This window comes from the organism of the source record quoted next, unplaced genomic scaffold (genome assembly GCF_019419815.1).
Source record: "Pyrus x bretschneideri cultivar Hongxiangsu unplaced genomic scaffold, Pyrus_bretschneideri_v1 Contig9, whole genome shotgun sequence".
In the NCBI taxonomy this organism is placed as follows: domain Eukaryota; kingdom Viridiplantae; phylum Streptophyta; class Magnoliopsida; order Rosales; family Rosaceae; genus Pyrus; species Pyrus x bretschneideri.
In genome coordinates, this window is record NW_025999831.1 from 2,270,657 (window position 1) to 2,296,284 (window position 25,628).

General features: G+C 35.4%; 3 protein-coding genes and 1 long non-coding RNA gene across 4 annotated transcripts; 2 read left to right on the forward strand and 2 right to left on the reverse strand.

Moving 5' to 3' along the window:
* The first annotated feature begins 2,124 nt into the window (after window positions 1-2,124).
* Window positions 2,125-3,599, forward strand: LOC103940686. The gene has a single exon (XM_009350847.2). The coding sequence runs from the start codon at window positions 2,683-2,685 to the stop codon at window positions 3,163-3,165; it is 483 nt and encodes a 160-aa protein (XP_009349122.2). The 5' UTR covers window positions 2,125-2,682; the 3' UTR covers window positions 3,166-3,599.
* A 4,779-nt stretch (window positions 3,600-8,378) lies between these two features.
* LOC103940668 (NDR1/HIN1-like protein 3) lies at window positions 8,379-9,310 on the reverse strand. The gene has a single exon (XM_009350830.3). It carries the CDS (start codon window positions 9,250-9,252, stop codon window positions 8,566-8,568), a length of 687 nt encoding a protein of 228 aa, XP_009349105.2. The 5' UTR covers window positions 9,253-9,310; the 3' UTR covers window positions 8,379-8,565.
* A 5,168-nt stretch (window positions 9,311-14,478) lies between these two features.
* LOC103940677 (NDR1/HIN1-like protein 1) lies at window positions 14,479-15,482 on the reverse strand. The gene has a single exon (XM_009350840.3). It carries the CDS (start codon window positions 15,375-15,377, stop codon window positions 14,745-14,747), a length of 633 nt encoding a protein of 210 aa, XP_009349115.1. The 5' UTR covers window positions 15,378-15,482; the 3' UTR covers window positions 14,479-14,744.
* Window positions 15,483-23,912: 8,430 nt separating this feature from the next.
* LOC103940663 lies at window positions 23,913-25,580 on the forward strand. Its single transcript, XR_001952711.2, has 3 exons — window positions 23,913-24,232; window positions 24,369-24,427; window positions 25,333-25,580. It is a non-coding gene; the product is annotated as an uncharacterized LOC103940663 (long non-coding RNA).
* Window positions 25,581-25,628: the final 48 nt, after the last annotated feature.

The following is a 25,628-nucleotide window of genomic DNA, read 5'->3' on the forward strand; positions in this document are numbered from 1 at the left end:
GACCAATGTGTAGTCATTGTATTGATCATCACTCACCCCATAGTCTCTTTGTGCTTTTGTGCTTTTTTAGGGTTTTATCATTTGAAAGTGATGAGATTGAGGGATCCAAGGAGAAGGGTACTTTGTTCATGTGCTCTGTTGCTGTTATGCTGAAGAAAGGAAGGGGGGGCTACCACTCCAAGTCTCCCACCATGGTACCATGACCAATTGACCATGCATATTGCTTTGTAGTTTTATCTAGGGTTTTTTGTTTGTTTGGTTTTGTTTTTGTTTTTGGTGGGGTGGTCTTTCATGGAAGACTTGGTCAAAAAGTGATGGCCAAGCACACGCGAATAAACCAGAGAATAAGGGTGCATGATGATTAGATTTTGGAGACGATGAATGATGATGCTTTCGATGATTGTTGGGTCGTTTTCCAAAAGCATATAGTTCTTACAAATGTTAGAAAACTCTCTCAAAGTGAGATTTTTTATAAGTTTTCTGTCAACTCATCATGCCTTTTATTCAATATTTTATAATATTGGCATGAAATTTGTGCCAAAAACATAAGATGTCAGTGAGTTCATAGAGAGTATCACTTTTGAGAGATTCTCTTTAGCATTTCTCATAGTTCATACACATACTCCATCTCTACGCATGCTTCTATAAGAGTACTACTGTTTGAATACACGTATAGCACACACTGATTTTGAAAAGAAAAATTAATAATAATTTAATAATGATATTGTTCTTCCATTGATCAAGAATTCAGATTTTTGGAAAGCTTATCATGATCTTTCAATAAGAATGGTTTCAATTTTTCAAATGACCGATTAGAAGATAACATAATATACCGAGTTTCACGTCAGTCAACAAGTTACACGTTGACATACGCATGCACAATTGTATCTAACAAAAAATAATGTATTGAGTTTCACATTAGTCAACAATTTACATGTTAACATACGCATGCACAATTGTACCTAATAAAAAGCTACTGGACCTAAGGTCCATGGCACAATTTCAAGACCACGGACAAATAACTCTATCATTAATACTAATCAGTATAAGACAAATCTCATTCTTGTGTTGGGTCATTGCTACCAAAATACTCGGTATAAAAGAGCGTTATACTGAAGAACCAAAGACAATGGGGTGATTGTTTTCTTGGAGTCATCTCACTTGCCACTGGCCCATAAATTCATCCTGGCATTGAAAACCAGGTTGCCCTTTGTTGTCTGGTTCAACCTGATTCACCCAGCCCAAATGTAGCTCATGTCAATATAAATGGAAATGCAAGGCCCAAATGTAGCTCATGTCAATATAAATGGAAATGCAAGGCCCAAATGTAGCTCATGTCAATTTAATTAGGGGTGTGCTATCCACATATCTCGTTTTACTTTTCACACATCTCTTGATAATTTATGTTCGTTGATCTTCTTCAATTCATCCGATCTGATGGCCGAAAATTAAAAAGATATGTGAGATGTAAAATGGGGTGTGTGGATATCACACCCCTTTAATTAATGCCTAATCATGGAAGTGCTCTTAGAACCGAGATTGAGTTGCCTTTCCTTTGCTCTTTCATTGCCCCTTGCCTACTTTCTTCGGATCGTTCTGACGATGCTTATTCTTTTTTATATAACCTTGTCTCAAGGGTCGCCTGCATAGCAATCAATCGTCCTTAGCGCTTCCTACTCCTTCGGCTAACATGAGTGCTCCATTCTCCTTGAATATATCTTTCATCATATTTTGAGTCTTCCTTGCTCTTCCGATGCTAGAACTAAATAGGCTATGCTTGGCGAGATCTCAGCTATCGGGCAAAGAATATCTCCAACTATTACAAGGATTTGAGGTGACCACATGTTGCTTAGGACAATCTAAAACTTCTTTTTTTTTTTTTTTTTACAGAGAGAGTTTTTGCTCTAGGAGTTTCGTTGCAAAGTAAGTGAGAGAAACTTTCAAAACAGGATTTTGTGATATTTAATCTTTACTTTATTGGAGGACGTCTTGAGCGTCTTGAGTTGAAACTGGACCAATGAAAACAAAATCAAACCAAACGATTTTGGTTTTTTTTTTTATTTTTTTAATTTGGTTCAATTTTTTTTCTATTTTTTTTTCAGTTCAGTTTTTTCAATTTTAATCCGATGTTTTGTTCGGTTTGATTTTTCTTCAGTTTTTCGATCCCAGCCCTGCTTTCAAAGTATTCTTCATAATTTTGTGAAGTAGGCAACCTTTTAGGTTTTTTCACGTAACTATAAAATGGGAGCAAATTACAAAACACCAGATAAGCCCCCACTCCAACTGCCAACTTAATTTCAAATTTAATGCAAAGTCCAAATCCTCACTCCTTCGACTTCCTCGCCATCACACACTCACTTCCTTTACATTCTGGCCACATTTCTTCTCGCCCCCCTCCACCCACATTTCCAAGAAAAAACATCATTTTCCTTCTCAGCTAACATAGTTTCTTCCTTAACCAAACCTTTATGATTTATCCATTCGTCCACCGGCAACTTTCTCAACCAAAACCTCCATCAACCCATCAAACAGTCAAAACCCCTTCCTCTGTCCCCACATTTTCCCGGTACGCCGTCAACCATCCGGTAGGTTAAAACATTGAAAAAGAAGAACCTACTGAGCCATTTCCCCAAAGACCTTTAAGAGACATACACACACACACACACACACACGTACGGACACATGAATGGTCGTCTTAGCAAGCTCGGGACTGCGCTCACTGTAGTGTTTGCGGTCACTCTCGCTGCCCTCGTAGCGCAGCTCTTCTTCCTCCTCTGGCGGCGAAGGAAGTCCCGGTTTCCGACCCGCATCGGGCCCCACGAAGCTCATCATAGCAACCAACCACCTAGCTCACTGCACCGCAACATCGACGTGGACGTGGACGAGGTGTTCAAGTGGCAGCAGGGACTGTACGGTGTGTCGTCGAGGGTGTTGTTCACGATCGCGGAGGAGGAAGAGAGAGAGGGTCTGGACTCGGAGACGCCTACAACGACGTATTCATCTTGTGCGGAGAAAGAGACGACGACGGCGACGACGGTGGTACTGGATGTAGCTGTGACTGTGACAGTAGAGGTGGAGGAGGAAACGCCGCCGTTCACGACTCCTTGTGCTTCGCCACCGTACTATACTCCTTCGCCTTCTCCTAGTCGTGATTTTGTAGTCTGAACTGTAAAGAAAGTTCTTTTCTCCATGATCCATCAGTGATCCGAAGTTGGATTGTCGGGTCAAAGCAGGATCGGGTTTGGCAGTCCAATAGTTCATTAATGTGGTTGCAACGGTAGCATTGTAGTTAGGTGATCATTGATGGCTGTTGCTTTTCGTATAACAATGGCAGGAAAGCAAAAGTGGGGAACTGCATATGCAGATTTTATAAAGACTTGGTACTAGACGTTGGAGCAAATGTGTGTAGTTTCTGTGGCACCTCATTTCAACTTTACTCTTTTGTATCTTTTTCTTCTATTTTTATGTGGAAACTGTTGACTACGCTTCAAAAAACATCTTTCTTAAAGAGAGTGCAATGTATTCTAAAGACGAGCTGATATATCACACATCTTATCATAAATAAAAGGACACTGAAAAAATCCTTCTCTCTTTGGTAATATTATGGTATATGGAAGCTGTTAATGATCCTTCAAAAGTCTTTTTCGATCAATTTTTCATTATATTCAAATATGAACTAATAGATTACATGTCATAATGTAAGTAAAAAATCACTATATTTACTCTTTGCTTATATAATAGTACATGTAAAAATCCTCCTCTCTCTGCTAAAGTTATATTAGCATATGAAAAAGTCCCGTTTGTTCCTCATTCTCATGTATCAAGGTAAAAAAAAAAAATCCTAGTTACATATAAAAGAGAAATCTTTCACAGCCTTTGCAGACTGCCCATTGGGCTTTGGGTCGGTGACCCTGACCCTTGTTTTTTTTAGTGTGTCAAAAATACAATATAATATACTAAGTGTTATAATATAAATAACTAAAATATTTTTTTTCAAGTATTCAACTACTTGTATTATGATATTTAGTATACTAGGCTATATTCCCAGCACACTGAAAATCTCTCCCCATTCCTATCTTTCCCTCGACTATGTACTCTTTCCCTTTCTTCAGGCTATTTTTCAAGTTTCTATATGTTTCGGTTTGCGATAAAGTAAATTGTAGCAATTGTCACTTAACTAAAAATTCATTACTATTGGTCCCTCAACTTATTAAAATGTCTAGCTATGGTCTTTTTCATCAACTTCCTTAAAATTTTGTCAAAATGAGTTATGTTGCAAGGACCATTGCTACAATTGGGATCCCTCAACTCATCAAAACGTGTAGCTATGGTCATTTTCGTCAATTTCATCAGAATTTTGTTAAAATGAGTTATGTTGGAATGACCATTGCCAAATTGGGTTACAGTTGAAGGACCATTACTCGAATTGGATTAAAGTAGAGGGATCATTTCTTCAGTTGGATTAAAATTGGGGGACTAATGGTAATGAATTTTTAGTTGAGGGACCATAGCTGCACATTTTGATGAGTTGAGGGACCAATGGTAATGAAATTTTAGTTGATAGATCATTACTCTAAGTGAATTAAAGTTAAAGGATCATTGCTACAATTTACTCTTTGCGATATTGTGGTGCATTGTTTTCGGCTGTGGTGATAATTTCTCATTCGTTGGCGATCTACCCGTTGTCGACAATAGTGGTGGCTCCTCACGGTAGCAACTACTGTTTTTTATCTTAAGTAGTGCTAAGGATTTTCTTTGGGTGGCCCATTTATTTGGGCCATATATATATATATATATATATATATATATATATTGCAAATCCTTTTCTACCTATAAAAACAAATTAATTGATGCTCAAGGTGCTCTCCCTTTCTCCGGTTGAAAAAAAAAAAAATATCACTCGTGACTATTCTCTCTCCCTCGCAAAGGTCTTTAACCACAAACTCTGATTACCAACGGCCGACCCCTTCTATTGGTTGGGGTCGGTAGTAATCACTATATTTGAATAAGGGAAGTAAACTTGAAATTTTGATAAAAGTCAGAATTTATAAATTGACATGCACCAATTTCCTTGTTTGGATTCATAAACATAGAAATTTAGAATTTCCGCGTGGAAAAAAAACTTGGAGTTTGGGACCTCCAATTTCCAAATTCAAATTCCGTGTAAATAGGTGTCATTTCCCAATTTCTACGATTGAGAGTTTAAAAATAACAAATTCCGTATTCAATTCCATTGTTCTTTTAGGTTAGCCAAACAAGAAATTTTACAAATTCTAGAAAATAAAATCTCGTCATTTCAATTTCCGTCATTTTTAAATTCCTTAGTAATCTTAAATTTCTTCATCCAAACATAGTGTAAACTTACTTTTCCTATGACTCTCGGTTGTTTTACTTTGCTTATTTTCCTTTTGATCCTTGTTTTTGGTGATTTTGTATATGAACTCAGTTTTTGTTTCTCTATGCTCTGTCTCAATCTCCCTAGGAATTGTCTCAATTTTCCAAAGTTTTGTCTTAGTTTATGGCGATTCTCATCTCAGATCTGGGATTCATGCTGTCTTCCACTCCAATGGCTATTCCTAGCCGCAAATCACTGTCCACCTAGCCTCGACCACTCGACTCATCTTGTGTTTCCTCCATGGATTTCTTTGGAAGACATGCTTTCGGTTTAGGTGGTTCTTAAAGTGCTTTTAGCACTATTTAGTGATTTTCTGCCCACATTTTCCGTTTCATCTAATTGGTTTGTTGGGCCTCCTCCTCGGTGGCGACGGCTTCGCGATGGTGGTGCGGCTGCTTGGGGGGTGGCAACTGGTCCGTCCTTCCAAATCTAGGGTTTTATTTTTTAATGTGTTATGGGCTCTTTTGTTGGGCATTTTCCCTTGTATTTTATTTGGTTGCACTCTTACTTGTTTGGATGTTTTGGATTCTCTATGGACTTTCCTGACCTTGTATTAGTCTTTATTTAATGAATTTCACTTCGTTTCACCAAAAAAGAAGTCCATCAAGTTGTAGAGTTCTAATGATACTGCTACACAATCGGTATATTACTCAAATATCAAGGTTCTAAAAGAGGTTAGGCGCTAGTCGGGCGGCGGGCTAGGGCCTAGCACCTAGGCGGCCAGATTTAAGTAAATCTGTCATATTCTGTATAAATAAGTGTCTATTTATACTTAGAATATATATAATTACATCATAAATTATAAAATAGAATGACATATATATTATAATGTATTGGAACATAATAAAAACATGGGGACACAAGCATATAATGTGTGTTCATTTAAATATTCAACAAGTCTCTTACAATGTATTAAAAAAAATAATCCAAAATGAAAGTTATATATTTTCTGTCTAAGTGAGTCACAATCTAGACAAATATCTAGGCGGGTCTGGGCGGGCTAGGCGGGCGCCTCAACAAGTCTAGGCGCCATTTCTAAATTTCAAATGCCTAGGCATTAATTGGGGCAGTGGCCAACCGTTTAACGCCTAAATGGCTTTCTCCGCCAAAACTCACCACCACGGAGTTTTATTTGAACTAGAATTCTGAATCTTTGAGTGATGAATTCAACCCTTATTTAAAAACCAACCATGATCCAAGTAATTTGAACCTCACCAAAATCAATTCTTGTCCTCAACCAACTTTGCCTCGGACTCGGCCGCGCCACCAGCAAAGCATTACTGAGCCAAGACTCAACCCCCTTCTTGAGCTCATATCTAGCAGCTCGGCCCAAGCATCAAATTTAGATTTCAAGCCCAAAGAGTAGCATACTATAGAACATATGCATATCGTTGGTCATTCTTGGTTTTTCAATTTTTTTATTTTTTTTTTTTGGTCAAAGGATACTTCATTAACAAAACAAGTATATGCACATTAGAGGTACAACATCCACATGAGCAAAATAATGAACCTTAAAAGTAAGCCAAAAGCCCAACCAAATTTTGAGCCCACAACAGAGAAACAGACACCTAACGGTCCTAACCCTAAAGGTCTTCTTCTAGCACCTTCATCGATATCGCCGCAGCTCTTCCAACGGTCTCGAAGCACCACCACCAACCATACCATTACTAGCACCTCAGAGGTAGAAAGAACAAGGATCTCGTCTTCCAGCAGATAACAACACATCAAACACGACCACCAGATGGAAGAAGCTTGTGGGGATACCACAAACAACAGTGCTAGATTTGGCAGACAAAGAGAATGAGGTGGTGTATTCACCCGAGCAGCTGTAAACACGGGAAAAAAATGGTCATTCTTGAGCTAACAGTGTGACAGAGGCAAATGACCAAGTGGATCAATGTGAATGTAGTATCAGCAGAATGTTGTTCCTCAATATCCAATGAGCAGGCAAGATTTCAAGCATCTTTACACGTTATTCCCCAGTTACTACGCTAGGAGTAGTTTGGCAAAATATTATATTATATTATACATCATTTTCGTTGGAGGAGTCACTCACAACAAAATAAATTACTTTCGAATTTGACTTCTCACCAAACTGCGTTTACAAAGTTGTTTTTTATTAACATGAAACATGAGAGGGAAATTGAAGTTTAATTGTCATGTCGACTCGATCTACAGTCCATAACATTATTATGCGGAAGTTCTAGAACGTCTTTCTTATTAGATACAAACGATACTTTACACTACATTAATTTAAACTACGGAGGAATGAGCTCAAATTTAAGTGCTTAGATATACAAGTTCAGTTCATTACTTTGATGTTTTAGGCTTAAAAACGATAAGAAAAAGCCCATGTGACAAATCTGATTTCTAATTGTAAGTTAGTTACAATCTGGGAAAAAGTTGATTTAATGGTAGAACACAGCAAGGAGCCATCTGTTTTGGTACAAGCAGCAAGGAGTACTAATATATTCCACCTACAATGTGTCGCCTTCTCTTTCAGCAAAATTAGCCCATGTGACATATACTAAGTGGCCGCAAAGACGAGAGACAGGTAACATGAGTTGCCAATGCTCAAGAAAATACTTCTCTACATTTCCATTTCAGCGTCATTTTTACTCTCTTTCCTCGCGTGATTGTTCACATAAGGAGAACGATTTAGAGAAGACATGGAAATCGAAATGTGTAAATTTCTCTTTCCTCACGTGATCGTAGTAGTACTGATAACTTTTGATTGAAGTGAACCTTATATAGTATATATCTCACCAATCAACCATTCACATTTCCAATTAGATTGCATGCCGTTTGCAATTGATTTCGTCATTTATTATATGAAGTTTTCTTCCAAAGGACAATATTCAATCGTTAAGAATTAGAAATGGCATGAGACTTTAGCGGTGGATTTTCTTTTTTTGAAAGAAAAGAAACGTTGAACAAGTTGTAAAAAAAATATCAATTTCGTTACCACCATGGAAAGCAAAAGTGTCCACTAAAAATAATACATTAATATTTATTTTATGAACATACGTAACAGGAGTAGGTATCAAATAATAATGCCAAAAACAAAAAGCAAAAGAATAGTAGCAAAAATTCAAAATTCAAAAAAAAAAAACTGAATGAACAAGAAGGTATATGAACTCGATCGATCAATCGTAGGCTGTGTAGATTGATTAGAAGTAATCAACGTCGCACTTGGTAGTCTGGAAAGTGCCAACTGAATTTCCGTTCTGAGTCATAGGAACCTTCAAGTCGCATTCAATCTTGGGCTTGAACTTGCCAGTCTTGATCAATCCGAATTTGAACCGAATCCGAAGATAAATTTTCAAATCGATCTCGTAAATCCCGGTACTCTTCTGCTGATTGTACTCGGAAAGCACCTTTGAGCCTTGAATCACATGCTGGCCTTGGAACACGGGGTTCAGCACGTTCGTTTTCTTGTGCCCTTGGTAGAAAGGCGTCAAGGGAACCGTGCTGAACCTCTGATCCTCGTAAAAGGCCCGGGTCTCGATGCGGTCGTAGTAAATACCGATCTTCTTGTTAGGGTTCCGGATGGTGAGGTTGAGGGCGAGATTGTAGTGGAGGGTGTTGTCGTTGGAGAAGTTGAACTGCGTGAGGGTGGCTTCCGTGACGTGGAACTTGACACGGTTAGGGCGGACGATAAGCCAAAAGACGAAGAACGCCAATCCCATGAAGACGACGGCGGTCATGATGAGCTTGAAGACAAGGCCGAAGATGCAGCTGCAGCAGCAGCCGAGGCATCCGCCGCCACCGCGGCCAGGGCGATGGTAGGACTGGGATTTGGGAGGGATTGAGGGGCCGTAGTAGGCCCCGTTTAAATGGGCTTGTTTCTCTGACATGGCGGAGGACGTCGGAGGAGCAACAAACAATTTGTAATGGATAAAGAGAGTAGTGAGAAGGGTGTGGCTGAGAAGAATGAGAGGTGAAGAAGGTGAAGCGTGAGTATATATAAGGGCGGAATGTGGCAAGGCCGCGTGGGGAGGTGGGTGGAGAAAATCAACTCGACGCGGTTGCTTTAGAAGGTAGAAGGGGTACGTTTTGTGTGTGTGTGTGTGTGTGTGTGTGGTAAGTCTTTGTTTAAGAGACTATCAGCGTGTGGAGGGATGGTGATTTGTGAGCATTGGGGAATTGAGGTGGTTCGTAGTAGCTTCCGTTGTCATTGCTTGACTTGACTTTTGGCCCAAGGGACAAAGGGGATATTTATGAATGAAGCCTCTTGACCGACTAAGCTCCTTGCAAATTATATCTAAAAATCGTCCGATAAAACATGATTAATTGCAAAAAAATAAGTAGATTTCAAGCATTTCGTTAAAAGTCGAGCTTATAAAAATTCACAAGATTACAAGGAACAATGTAACTGCTAAATCTTGTGTTACACTTAAATCATGTGAGAAGAAATTCTCAAATCCTGTTTTGATATACTAGTCTCCATATACTCGTATTATTGTGTTTTGATGTAAAATATGAATTAATTGCAGAGTAATTAGTGGAATTTGGGAATAGGAAATCTTTACACTTGTGCTTAAGTTGTTGGCTATATAAAACGTTTTTGTTTACGTTAGGTTACATAAATGCTAATAATAATCTTATTTTTTTTCTTCACCAAGAAAAAAAAATGAATTGTTTACCAAATCTAATACATATTTTAAACAAAAAGAGCAAAGCAAATGGTTTTGTCACATTTGTTTTTATCATCTTTAAAAAATGATCAAGTTGATGATCTTGTAGAACAACTTGCAAATTACAATAGTGTGTTAAGCCATGTAAGCATTTGCATTAAGCTAATTTAAAAGAACAAAGCATAAAAAAGACGGAGAAAAAGAAGCAATCAGCAGTCGATTTACTCAATTCAGATAAAATAGAAAGTTCACCAACGGTCATATTTGACGGCTGACTTTAAAAAAAAAAGGAAAAAAAAAAAGAAAATGAAGCTTATTACTTTTCTAGCCATGTGATAATTAGTCATATTAATAAAGCAATCTGATCTGGGAGCAGCCACATATACGAAGCACAAACAATATATACACACAAAAACTATGACCATTCTCTAGGATTGAGATCCTCTTCGAATCTTACATTCCAAAGTCGACAAATTCAACTATTTGAACAATTCGATTTATATTATTCGTTTTCCATTAGTCATATTTTACTGGCTCATTTCACACACAAAGCTACACCCCCATCTCTCTCTCTCCAATGCCTTCATCATTCTTGTGAACGGTCCAAATTACAAGATTTGTTGGTTTCAGAGTGTGAAATTTGGAGGAGATCTCAATCTTCTCCATTTAGTGTTGAATTTTATGCAAAATATTATATAGATTTGACAATCAAGTAAAGTGTGCATTGCCAAGTCTTCCCTCACTTTTTAAAATATTTTGTTCACAGCTATTTGCGGCCAAGTCCAACTTTGTGAAATCATGACCTGTGATCCATGCCACTAGTTTCCACATTGATTGGGTCGGAATCACATCAGATACATTTCAACGTTGCATCAAAGCTGCTTACAAGGAGAAAATTTTCATTGTGATAGAAACACAGGTGATAAATTAGGTATTTTTTTTTAAGCGCTGAGAAATTTTACTTTTTAAGTTATTAACATTTTAACACACATTTCTCACAATTCATATAATAACACATGACATACCACTCTATATGCTGTTCATACTGAAAAATCTCTCACTTACGAGATAAAATCACACCAAGTTGAAGAAGAATAGGCAGAACATGCGGGAAAGGAAATACCAAGGGGACCCGCTTTTACAATATCTCCGTCAATTAGTGGAAGGCAAGAACAAAGAAAATAATGTTGTCCTCAAGCTCAAAAAATCCTTCAATACTTAATAAAATCAAGGGCAAATAGTGGGCCATCCGAGCCCTCAGCTTTCTTTGTCGCTAGCGATGTAACTGCCTATAAAAAGAAATAAAAGGTATCTATTTTACAAAGTTGGCGAAAAATAACTGAATAGGTAGTTGGAAAATTCTCCGAAAAGTGAGCTAACAAAAGAAAATTGAATTGAAAAAGAAAAAGAAAGTCATTTAGTATTACAATTAGTGTTATTTTTTTGTACTTATAAGTAAGAGTATTGGGTTCAATTTTCGTCAAATGTGAATTTAAATTACATTATTGCTAACCAATTATGAAGCTTAACTCATTCTCCAACCCATAAGTATAGATAATATCGTTTATTTAAAAAAAAAAGTTTATTGCGTGCTTAACTACATTACTTACAAGTACTTAATACTTATTATTTGATGACTAGATATGTTGTAATGACATTTAAAGAGCACATTTGAGTGCCAGATAATTACAATACTATTATGCTAAGAGCTTTTTTGGATGTGTTTTTAAAATAACTGAAGGTGAAAAAGTTTTTGGAACCATTTCTTAGTTAAAACGCAAGTGAATCCTGGAAAAACACTTGAAATGTTTCCTAGAAGAAGCACATTAGTAATGCTTCTTTCAGGAGGGCACTTCAAGTGCTTTTAAAACCCAAAAACAATATTTTTTTTTTAAGTGTTTTCAATTATTTTAGAAGTATTTCCAACGAGCTATAAGTATTTGTTAGTACTGTAGCTAGTCTATCAAATTTGAGTATGCTTAACTTTTAGACTTCAAGCAAATGGCCCTTTACAACAGTGGTGGAAAGAAGTTGAGCATTTGCATGAAGGCGTGGGTTCAAATTCCGTCGGTGGCTAATCTAACATCTAATATAATAAAATCTATCATTTGACCCAAAAAAAAAAAAAAAAAAAAAAAGAAGAAGCTTTTGAACTTCAAAAAACAAATTTATCAAAATGGATTCGAAATTTATGATTGTGCAAATGAAAAACAGGGCTCTTGAGATAAATCCATTTTCATGGACCATACTAGGCCCAACCTAGTTTTTCCGAATTTGCCTTAATTCCTATTGATAAGTATTTTGGGCCTAGAAACCTCCCAGCTTGAAACGTACAGATCAAAGGGGTTCAGCCTACAACTGAGGAAGCTGGTCTAGCCGAAACATTTCTCATAGGTAACCAACCCCAAGATCAAAGCCTCTCTCTCCCTCTCTCACAAAAAGCCGTAGGAAAATCTTGACCTTTGCTGGGACATGTAACATGTTTACTCCATTTCCTCATGTTGCAGGCGTTTTATTTTCAGTTTTTAATTCTTAGGTTTTATATTTCAGTTTTCATCGTATTGAAAACTAAAACTTATTTGCTAACTACTTTTGGTTTTCAATTAAAAGAAAAATTGATAACCCAAAGCCTAAATTAAAAATAATTACAAAAGGAGTTTTAAGTTTTAAAATAAATTAGCAAGCAATCAATAAGTTGTTGGCATGTGATCCTTTTTTTTTTCTTTAGTACACGTTTCGGTGGTTCCTAGATCCTCCTTTACAGGCCCTAAGAAATCCCAAACATTATATTTTCAGATATATTTGTTGTCACTGTAAACCCATCTCTCTCTCTCTCTCTCTCTCTCTCTCTCTCTCTCTCTCTGACCAAAACTTGACTTATTATGGCAAGTTCATTGTAAAGTTTAGTTCACTTTTCAGTCTTTCATACTCTCTTTTAATGCAGATATTATCATTTGTTAAAAAAAAAGAGATTTTTTTGGAAATTGTTATTGGCTTTCTAAAATTCTCATTCTACACTCCAAACAATTTATATTTAGAAAGAAAAATACACTTGTGAGAAGTGTAGAATGAGATTTTTGAAGTGTCAATAACATTTTTTTTTTCATTTTAATAAAAAGATTATACTGTAAGTGTTTTTTAATTCAAAATTATCATGAAGGTATGCGACACTCTTGTCTTCACACGCGTCAACAATACGTCAGGCTTACAAACACTCTAACATGCATTGCATGCATTGAGCAGGCGCCTTTTTGGGAGAAATTTTTCGTTTGTGACCGGAATACAGATGGTACACCACGTGTTTTTATATAAATAGTGGGAAATTGTATTTTTTAACTTAATAACTTTTTAACACACATATCCCACCATTTGTATGAAAACATGTGGTGTACCACTCCGTATTCCGATCACATTGAAAAATCTCTCATTCTTGGAAGCTTCATTAATTATTAAGCTTTTATTTTAAGGAAAACTAATGAAAATGACTTGAAAACTTTAAGTTTTAACGATAAGTACAAAATAAATAGTAATATGAATAATACAATTAATTTTTTAATGTAAAAATATAATTTTTTATTAAAATAAACGGTATTGAAAACTTTTCATTAAAGTTTTCTTTATTTTACCATAACAAAAAGTCCCTTTCCATGCATCCCTCAATTACTAGTGGTAGAAAGAGCAAGTGATGAGTCAGGGGTTATGAAAAGGACCACCACTACCGCTTCCATGTCGATTGTTGAAGATAAAACCACCCCCAGACCCATCCAAATTTTCTAAACTTTACTAAACTAACATTAGGCACAATGGGAGGAGAATTTAAACCCGGTTGTAGTAGCGGAAGCACGCTGTTTTAGCCAATTGGCTAACTTCGGGTCGACAGTAAAACATATGTTTATAAATTTATCTTTAAATTTTATATAAACTCATGAAACCCATGGCATGCCCCCATCACCACATACTTTCTAGGAGGACCACTCGTATGTAGAAGCAAACATTTCATCTCATTCAATGTATATGCACTCAATATTCTTCTCCTTTTCATTGGCTTCTGTTTTCTCCAACTTCTCACAAGAAAATGAGATGGACTATGTATAATAAGACCAATCCCATGTGTGAGAATCAGAAAAAATATTGATGAAAAAGTTGGATTCTTTTTTTTTTTCTTTTTTGAAGTTTAATTTTTTAAATCAATGAGGAATACTTTCCACCTAAGTACTATAACTAAGTCAGTGAAAGGAAAGGCTAAGAAGTTTTCATCATTAATTCAATTTCCAAAAGGGAAAAAAGTATAAAAAAAATGTGAGAAAGTGAGAGAGAAACAACAAAAAAATGAGTGAAAAACAAGCAACAATATAAATTTTAAATGGGTGAATTGAAAATGAAATAAAATAACATGGACACCTCAACCTTTACTTGCACCCAAATTGCTATGTGACCAAAATAAAATGCATAATTATTGATTTCATATGATATTTAATAAAACTATATAATTATACAACTTATAATTCAATTACCACCGACTGCAATTTTGCTATACGTCTATATCATAACATCCTCCATATTTATTCTATAGCAAAATATACATGAAAAAGATATTCGAGAAAGACAGATATTCAGAAGCTAAAAATAAAAATAAAAAGGAGAGAAAAAGGTACTCAGCCACCGGCGTTAAACCAATAATTAACGGCACATCAGTTTTGCCTCCAATTTCTTCATACGGTCACTTTGCAGCGCTGCACCAGCTGGTACTTGACGGCGTTGTTACCGACCTCAACTCCGGTGGTCCTGGAACCCAGAGCGATAAAAGCGGGGCACCGGATGTACAAATGGTACCGACCGGAGATGAAGGTGCCGACCTTCCACCTGACCCGGCCGTCCATCTTGATGAGCAAAAGAACCGACCCGGCATTCTGGTCCTGGCCCAGAGCGATGGAGTTGTACGGAGCGATGGGGACGTCGGTGCCGTAGATGAACGGCGACCAGATGTTGACGTCCTTGTGGCCTTGGTATACCGGCGGGATGAGCGTCGGGAACGTGATCTGCTGCGCACGGTAGGTCGCGTAGACGTTGAGCCTGTCGTAGTAGATGCCGATCTTGTCGTTCGGGTTTCGGGAGGAGATGGTGACCTGGAAGCTGGAGGAGAAGACATTGGAGGCGGAGGTGTTGAAGTTGAAGACGGTGACGTCTTGGAGGACGAAGCGGGGCTTGGAGGGCTGGAGGACGGCCCACACGATGAGGATTGTGACGAGGAGGATGAAGTTGAAGATTAGGAGGCCAGCGCAACAGCGGCGGAACATCATCCGCCGCTTGTTTTGGCGATGCAGTCCACAATCCTTCGTTGACATGGCGGTTGGTGTGGCAGAGAGAGTAGAGAAGATGGTTGAGTTGAGCTTGTAGTCTCTGTCTCTCTGATTATCTTCAGAGTTCAGATGAAGCAATAAGATTTGCTTAGCGATGTGTGTGTGGGTATGTTTATATATTATAATATTTTAGATGGTTTTTCAAACGATGATGATGGAAGTATGTGGTGGATCATGTATGTATGCTTGGGGGAAAGCAAATATATAAAAGTTAGTCGGTGTAAATTGTAATGTGCTTAGAGACATTTTATGGTTTCACTAACTATGAGGCAAAATGCATATTTTAATTGCATAAAAAGATAAATTCATATCATATAGTAATGATAGGAAAATTGAATTTTGAAAATTAAATAACATGGAAGTTTATGATTGATTTATTACTTAAATGTTGATAACCATGCTTATTTTTATTAGTGACACATTATTTAGTTTACAAATTTAATCTTAAAATTTAATCTCTCTAACATTACTCTTGATAAAAATAACGATATCCATCAATAAATTTTGAGTTATTAATAATAACAGCATTTTAGGTACTATAAATTGCTAAATTGATACGAGATATAAGTCAATAAATTACTCGTTTAAGTATTTTTTTTTGACTGGGAGATTTTAGATTGTTTGGTGCCATAGTATCGCAAGGTAGTGGCAATGGGTGACCCAGCTATCTTCAGCACCAAGGCATTATTTATTGAAAAGTTTTTCCTTATTACTCAACCATATCAACGTGTTCATACTAACCAATTAAATTACACAAATACCCCATGTCATCTTGTGCCTCTTGAGCAGGCTAATTACTAATTAGAACAACTAATTTAGTTTATTATCGTATATATGATTACATCTAAATAACTTGGATTCGTTGGATGTGGGTTTCAATTTACTTTTACGGCATGGTGTGCCCTAGCTAAGATGCCCATATAGTGAAACAGGTTAGAACAATCGTTTTCTTTGTTTGGATTTATTCAAACAAATGGAGCTAAAAATGTTTTGTCATGCTTACCCACATGCAGCATTTTGCCCATTAACAAACGCTTGGTTCATATCCTTCCATCTCTTCAAAATTTTAATGTGTTCAATTAATCCATAAATACATTAAAGTTTATTTAATTAAACTAGAGGATCAACTCACTAAGCAAGATCTTGTTGTTAACTCGGAGCCCTAAACTCTATACAATAAGGTAATGTTAGGGAGATCAAAATTTTAAGAGTAATGCTATTCATACCATGTTTTTGTACCACATTTTCATATCACTTTAGGTGGTATTTGATGTGAACATCCATATTATTTGAATAAATCAAAATTTTAAATTTAGTTCATTATTTAATAAACTAATATTTAAGAAAAACTAGTTAATTAAATGATGATTGTGGTATACGAGGAGTGTTTCTCTTTCATTTCCTTGGGTTTTGCAAAATTTTCAAATGATATGACTATCACATTAGATGACACATAAGATGATATAGAAATGTGGTATAAAAACATGATATGAGTAGTATAACTCAAATTTTAAACTAAATGATGTGGTTGTTGATAATTTGATTATTAATTAATTGTTGATTAATGTGCTTATTTTTTATTAATGATATTATTTTATTTATAAATTTGATTTAAAAATGTGATTTCCCTAATCCTATACAATATAATAACCGTCCATTAATCCTTTCTGCCATCGATCTGCATTGTTAATATAAATGGCATAATGAGTATGATTGTAAGTAATGACCCTATAATTTAATAATTTATCTGTGCTCGCTTAGTCAAAAAGTGAAGCTCACTACTTTTCCGTCTCCTCAATCAAATTTAGAAAGACAAAGGGCCTAAATAAAAGCTCTCAGAATCGACTTCTATGAAAGAAAGCTTCGATGCTTTAAATTATTACGTAAGTTAGGCTAATCTGAATACTGTTGCATAAAAAAAGGATGCGCAAAAACAAACATGAATGCGAAAAAAAATATAATGGTCCGTATGTAAATCATTTTTAATCAAATAATGTATGATTACATATTTAATTGTAAAAATTAAGTTAGGGTGATCACTAAATTTTGAAACTAAAGGATATAGAAATTGATGATTGGTTTATTACTTAAACGTTGATAAATATACTCATTTTTATTTATGACACGTTATTTCAATTGTGAGTTCAGTAATCAGAAAAAGGAAGGACTTTGTTCGTGGGCTAATACTAATTAACAAAGAAAAAAGTGTTTCAAAAAGCAAAGAGCCTTCGCTACCGTCGGATTGAATATAATTACATAGGAAAAGCTTAAGCGACACGTCTCTTGCAACCAGTTGGTCCCACTTATCATGACAGAGGAAACCTCCGGATCAACCAACCAGCAACATGTATTTTTGGATTCCAGAATACCACTTGCCACCAGAGCAAGCCTAATAGCGTATATTTATTATGATCGCATGTATGTTAAAATCTCTACAAGATCATCGCTGTAAGAACAACTCGTTTAATAAAAAAATGCATGATTTTGTTGTGGATGATAAAATTTCATTATCTTTGAATCAATTAGGATCAGGAAGCAAGACTTTCTTTGGTTTAATTAAAAGCTTAAACTTTATAAAGATCCCATTTCTTTCCTACAAAGAAAATTAAGGCCTTTCTTCCGTCAGTTCATTTCCTTAATTGTTATTTTCTCTTTTTCAAGGTTCCAAAAATGTTACTTAGAAAACAACAATCTGAGAAAGTTGATTTTATTAGTGGTGAGAAGATTTAAAAAGAGTGATTATTTTAATCCATGCTAATTTTAGTTAGGGTGGGATTATCTTCAAACTTATTTTTACCTCTAACACACATTCTGTTAATTTATATTATTTGGTCTATTTCAATTCATTTGATCTAACAGTCGAAATTTGAAAAGAATGCGTGAGACATAAAAAAAAGAGTTAAAACCACCAAACCAAACTATCCTCCTATACATTATTGAGGCTAGAAACCAGAAATCGATTGTCGGTTGGCACAGTATGAAATACGAACTAAAAGACTGATGATGTGCTCTTTCACACATATGCTATCCACATCCAAGTCTAAGTCTTCCCTCTCAACCACCAATACGACCCACGACACATGTTTCTCAATTTTTCTCTTTGTACTCTCTCTCTCTCTCTCTCTCTCTCTCTCTCTCTCTCTCTCTCTCTCAAATTCTGATGAAAGCTACATTAGGTTGTATAAAATATGTTGGATATAGTCATGCAGTCATTCATGCACTACTATAAAGATAATACTTATCAACGATTGTAGTTTATTCATTCGTTGCATTTCTTTCCCTTCATTTTATTATCTAAAACGTGAGATCTCAAGTTTTTATGTGCTTATACCAAAATGATTTTTTTTCCTAGCATATAGAAATTAGAAATTTGGTAATATTACTAACATCACCTTGTCTCTAGCTTTTTGGATGTGTTACTACGGAAACAATTTTTATCTAATAATTTTATTGTCTTTTGTAACAGGCCAGAGACCAAGTGAAAAAGGAAAAAAAAAAGAATCAAATTTCAAACGATGCACAATCAATTTGCACAAATTAAATAATTCATAAAAGTTGAATATTTTTAGAAGGGCTAATTTGTTTTCTTTCTTGGAGAGTCGCATGGGTGAACTTGATCGTTGCAAGAGTCAAATGTTGGCTAAGTCTAATGAAATCAAACATCAAGATATAAACCTCTTGCAGAAAAGAAGGTGATTGATGATCAAATGTGTACACCAAGAAACATACACAGTCAAAAAGATTAAAACATGAAATAATAAAATTGACAAAGTCCTATAGTGTTCCAAAATATAAGATACTTTAAATTGTTAAATCATAATTTTTATATTTTGAATAAAAATTTAATAGTTAAAACATCCAAAATATTTCATATCCTGAATTGTAGAAAATTCCATAAAATCCATCCCTTCATTGTCATATTGGCATTAGTAAAAGCAGACGACTCTCTTTCTTCTTTTTCATTTTTTTTTAATTTTTTTTAACAAATGATGGTATTTACACTAAAAGGGTGAGAGAGTGGGCTAAGTTTTACAATGAGCTTGCCATAATAATGTGGTTCAACTTCACTTTTGGTGATAATCGAACCTAATACCTCTCACTTACAAGTGAAGAGAAATACCACTAGACCGTAAGTGGCCTTTTTTTCTCTTATTAGACATTTCAAATGACATCAACTTTGTAACAACTGCATCCTTCTCCAAAATTGGCTATGATATATCAACTTGAACGAAAATTATTTGACATACGAGAAACCGTGCCTAGTATTATTATGTTACACCATATTCGTAAATAAAAAAACCTTCTGATTGAAAACCCCATTTTTAAGTTACGAATTTTCTGCCAAAGAAAACAGCAGTAATATTGCAGCCTTAGTCATGGACATAGTGGGAAACCTCAAACCCTAATTAGTTGATACAATGGTGTTGTATCCCTGACTTGTGTCCCAATTTTGATTGTTTTTCCTAAGTGTTGCATCTCTTATGTACTAGTCGCCAATGAATCCTAGTACATTTTTCTGCAGTGACTGTGCGGAGTAGTGCCATTTGCCCAGTTCTGTAGATGATTCTCAGTTTATCATTAAAACAAGAAGAAAATGCATCGGATAAGACTTTTGCAGAAACTGAAGGCAGCAAAAAGAAGGCAAGGATATCCCAAATGCACGTAAAAGGTGGGGTGGTTTGTGGCCTATGGCGACTTCTAGATTCTCTACTCAAAGGTATTCTCTTCTGCACTTTCACTGATATCCATGCTGATTCTTATCCCCTACTTTGGCAATTACAATGTCCCTACAAGATCTCCTTGAACCACCAAATCCCAATTGTTCATTAGAATTATTGTTTTGTAAATCACACTTCACCTCCCCATTGTAGTCGATGCAAAGGTCCAAAGCTAAAATAGTAACTTGGATTGTGGAGAAGAAACGTTCTTATAAATCACTGGTTTTATAGATTTTTCCGTCTGCACGTACAAGAATTTTGGCCTTCTGCCACCAACAGAGAGTGAGTGTGTAACACTCCAATAAGGAAGCAACAAGTGGCCCATTCATACAACTTGCACCCAAGGATTGTTTTGTTGTTTTCGTGCGCTTTGCTGCTAAAATGTGACTGGAATCAGTGGCTCTGCTTCTCCTTCGTTACCAAGGTTAATGAAAAAGTTGTAGAATAAAGCACTGGGGAGAGAAAAGGAGAACCTTTGGTTGGTGGGTCATTCAAAAATAAGGGAAAAGTTCAAAAAAATGAGAGAAAAAAGTGGGTAAGAGAAGACATGGAGGTGAAAGAAGGGGATAATATTCTTGGTACCACACTATTATAATTACAAGATGATGACTTTAGTTAACGGAATCGTTATTGGCATTTCAAAAACATTTTATATTTTTTTAAATACATTTGTAAATAGTGCATAATGAGATTTTTTAAGTACCACTAATAATTCCCGTAGTTAATTGGGTTGATTAAAAGTGGATTTGAGAGCTTACTGACTGACCCTATTAACAATAAAAGTGAAATAAATAGTGAGCTGGTGAGCCAATGAGTCTATAGAATCATTTGGATGCATCTGCCAGTTATCCCATGGGAGAAATTTCTTTAAAAAAGGTGTTGGAATATGATGGAAAATGAACTTCAAAGCATATTTTGAGAAGAGAAAAAGGGGGATGCAAAACATGTTGGGAAGCTCATGAACATTTCTTACTCTTGAGAAAGGTGGAGAAACATCATCTATGATGAAGGGAAAATGTTCTAGAATTCAACTTTTTCATACTTCCTCACGTGAAGTGAAATCCATAGTATTACCGGAGTCCTTGAAAGCGAACAAATTAGTAAAAAAATTCAAAACTAGCCATTTAAGATTAATCTTCAAAATCTATGTTAAAAAAACACTCAATATGTTGCAAATAAGCACAAAAAGGATATTGGATTTTAGACACTTTCCTTGAATTAGAGATGAAGATCATAAGTAATGATGCAAGCAACAACTTTAAATTATGTCTCCTAACATCATCGATGAATTATAAAGAAGCGTAAAGATCAAATGACATGCCATCTAACCAACTTTTTGATGCACTCAAGTTCTTGTGGGTTTTCTTTTACTTTTTGGGTAGTTGTTTCTACTCCCTATTACTTCTATGTGCCTTCAAGGCCACGAAACAGCCTAATATTAGGTGCATTTGTTGAAACATTGTTTTGTGTTTTGACTACAAATGTTGCATAATAATAGGTGTAAACGACTAGAATCGTTTGAATCGTATTTTCCACATGGCATCACATGGACATGGTTCTCATCCTTTGGACCTTCTTGTACTATTTCTTCTTCAAAGCACAAAAGAGATCCTACGTACCTATCTACAAGGTTTAATTTAATATTCTCCAGTATATCTTACAAAATTTAATTTTAATCGAAGTTTTCTCAAGGGCAGTAGTGTTTGTATCTCCAGAAGTATCGACCATTTACCCCTTTAGGTTTGAGTTTGAATCTTCCTTCATTTGGCCTCCTTTTGTAACCCCAAAAGGTATGATTCGTTACAACTACATGATATAACACAATTTTATTAGAGAATTATATGGTCTGATATTTGTATTATAGTTTTGCTAAGTGAATTAACCTTTTCCTGCTTTGGTCAAATAATTCTTACTTGAGAAATTTTGTTAACTGTAACTCGTACGTATTATCTCACTCGGATGAAATAAATCTTTAATTTTTAGGTAAACTAAGGCATAGCCAAACCAAATTAAGAAATAATCATCAAGCAAACAGATTTAACACAAGTAAAGGCTCCTCCAAAATGTGAAAACTATTACTAATTAAGATCAGCCTTACTCAAGCGAAGTACAATGACTTTGTTTCTTTACTAATTAATTCTCTAATGATAAAGGAAGTAAATGAAAAATGATTGTTCTAATAATTGTCAATAAACGTAACGCATCTCAATTTGAGATCAATCTCCCAAAACTTGGATTTTCTTTATGAATGCTTTTTTTTATTTTTCAGTCTCCTTTCTTCGGGGAGGGGAAATTCAAACTGAAAACCTTGGGAGTAAGCGAGAACGTTCCCAACCGGCTGAAGCTATAAGCCCATTGCTTTTACCCAACAAGTCTTGCTTCTGTTTTTGCTAAGAAAATTCCAAACTGTTTCTTCACGGGGACATTATAAATTTATAACCTTCCCAGAAAAAGAAATGGAAAGAAAACCCAGATAACACAATTACTTTTACAAGCACTAAGTATCGATGTCAATCTCTTTCGATCTCAACCACAACATACACCAGGGTCCTAATCATGTCCAACTTGGAGATATACAAATATGGACACACTTATCGTTGTCTAGGAATCTTATCATGTTTCTTATATCATATCAAAAGTTAGACTACAATATATAAAATATAATTCCCTTGTCACTTGTATAACAAAGGGTTTCATAGAGTTATTTGGGCTATGGCCAAATAGGTTTCTCCACAATTGCTTCATCCACTGACTCCTTAATTACTATAACAATAGGTGAAACCAAGATGCCTATTAAAATCTGATAATTATATAGGAGGAAGGGATTAGACTCTTGCTAGTCCAAGTTCAAAGTATTTATTCCTCGCCGCATAAAAAAAAAAAAAAAAGAAAAAAAAAAGACGCATGATTTTCTAAAATCGGTGATAAGGCGAGCTAATTTCTTAATCAATAAGTACACATGCTCTGAGTTATCACGTGTTTTTTACATCGTCACAATGATAAATGTATTGATTATACATATAGGATTCATTTGGTTTCTAGAAGTTGGTTGCATTAGATAACTCATAGGATTCGAGGCATGTTGAAGTAAGAAAGAAGAATCTCTTATTTTGTAGGAATAAGAAATGATAAATTATATAGTGCTGATATTCTAATTTCATGACTAATCTATTTTCTTCTTTCAACTTGAACAAATTTTTTTCTTTTTTTCTTTCAACATGCCTTGAATGTTGAAGCTAGTGATTATCCAAACCATCACAAAGCACCAAAATTAATGATTAGACAATTGAAACTGAAAGAAAAACTGTCATTTTATATATAGTTTATATACTGTATTTATAATAAAAGGACTTGAAATAAAACGTATATGGGTTAGACCCATTGACCAAAGTTGTCCTTACCTTTTTTTTTTTTTTTTTTTTTTTTTTGGGACAAACGATATTATCTACACTAATAATGAGGGAGGTGAGCTTAGTCTCATAATGAGTTAGTAACATAAGACCTCTCACTTACAAATAAAAGAAATACCATTATACCGTAGTACTAAGTAGTGTCCTCACTCTATTGAACTCAAGTTCGAATCCCCCGCCACATAGATTAGAATAGTTTAAATATTCTTGATAAATTATACATATACTAAAACCCAATTTTTCGGTACTGTTTTGCACTGTTAATGAACAGTGAAATGACGGAAATGCCCTTATTCTCTTCACTGCTATTCGTTGTTTTTCCTCCTTGGCACAGTAGATTTACTTATTTCTTCACGTTGCCCACGCGTCGATCATCGTCGACTGCTCCGCTTCTCCAACATCCCGAATATTCCTTCCGTTTCCACTTCTTTCTCTCACAAAGCTGGGCTTTTCATTTGCTTCCGGTAGTCCTCCTTTTGGTACACGAACTCCAGTTCTCTCTCCCTATGTTGCACGAGCCAGAACATATGCTGTCTATCCGTTCTGATTCGAAGAAATTCCTCAAGGGTTGTTCATGTTGTTCTTCTCACAACAAAACTAAAATTCCTTGAATTTGCCTCATCTAAGTCCAATTCCACTCTGCCATACCCAGGAACGCTTGCCTCCATTCTGATTTGAAGAAATTTTAAACCCAGAAAGCTTGGGTTTCTTGGTGAGTTCTCGGACATATTTGTTTCGGTTTCGTTTTTGGGTTCTCTTTTTTTTGTTCAAATTTTTGTGATTTTAATTTTAAAAATCTAGGTTTTTTTGTTCAATGGTTTGGTCCATCTTATTGGCCTTCTCACCAGAGATCTCTGCCATCACTGTTCCACCGAACTCGCCAATAGCGACTGCTCTTTCGAACCAGGTACGACTTCTTTCACTTTCTGTTTGTTTCGGAAAAATGTAGGGCTCGAAAGTGTGTAGAGTTGTAGAAATACAAAAAAAAGTCTCAATCTTTATGTTGTCCTGTACCCAAAGAAATTGAATTTTTGATTTTGTGTTTCGGCATACCCTTACTGGAATTTTGTGATTTGGAAATTATAGAAGTTAGTACCCAGATAAAATTTCAGAATGGGGTTTTGACCATTGTTCTAGGTTATGCATTAGAACAAAATGTTACCTTCTAGAAGAGACGTAAAGTTACGTAGTTTTCAGTGTATAAATTGGCTTTTAAACATTGTTCTGGGTTATGGGTTATTACCAAAGATTTACCTTCAAGAAAAATTACATTTGATTTAGAAGACGAGATCTTTGAAAATGAGGTCTCAGCTGGCCATGATTCATCGTTATCTTAGAAGAATGGACGCGCTGACATATTTCTTAAACAATAATGTGTGACTTTTAAGCGGACAATTTCGCTTTTTGTTTTCATGTCAAATCAACTGGCCTCACATATATGGTTCTGTTGTTAACATATATATTTTCATGTCAAATCAGCTATGTTATTTCTTTTTGAGCAAACTATTTCAATCACCCTTCAATTCTTGAGTTGTGCAAATTGTACATTAGAGGGAATCCCTTGATATATATTAGTTAGTTCTTACTAAAATTCATGCAAAATGTTTTTTTTATGTTGAAGTAACAATCTTTTTAAGGTTGTAATTGGTTTTTCACGTGTGTAAATAATATGTATCATGTATATACATCATAACTTTCTACATGTTTTATACGGTTTAAAAACCTGCAGCAACGCGCGGGTACAAATAGCTAGTATAGAACATAAAACTCAAAACAGGATGATGTGGCATGATTATTTCATTGACTTGGCAGCAATATGATACAACAAGAGGGAGATGAACAAGGGCAATAAAGCATGTATGAGCTGGGTTTGATGCAATACGTGGATAAAAGATCTAAAATGAAGGTAAAAAAGACCAGAGTCCATCAGTACGTAACAAAAATGCCACATTATAAGTAACAGCATAAACATGCAAAGATCTATATAATAACATGTTACGAGTGTAATAATAATGGATTAACAAATACTGAGCCAGACTAATGAATTTTGGTGTTTCAATTCAATATAAAACCAATTGATAATATGAGGAGTAACTCAACTACTTATA

Coding starts and splice junctions, on each gene's coding strand:
- LOC103940686 (XM_009350847.2), top strand. CDS start 2,683: ATGAATGGTCGTCTTAGCAAGCTCGGGACTGCGCTCACTGTAGTGTTT.
- LOC103940668 (XM_009350830.3), bottom strand. CDS start 9,252: ATGTCAGAGAAACAAGCCCATTTAAACGGGGCCTACTACGGCCCCTCA.
- LOC103940677 (XM_009350840.3), bottom strand. CDS start 15,377: ATGTCAACGAAGGATTGTGGACTGCATCGCCAAAACAAGCGGCGGATG.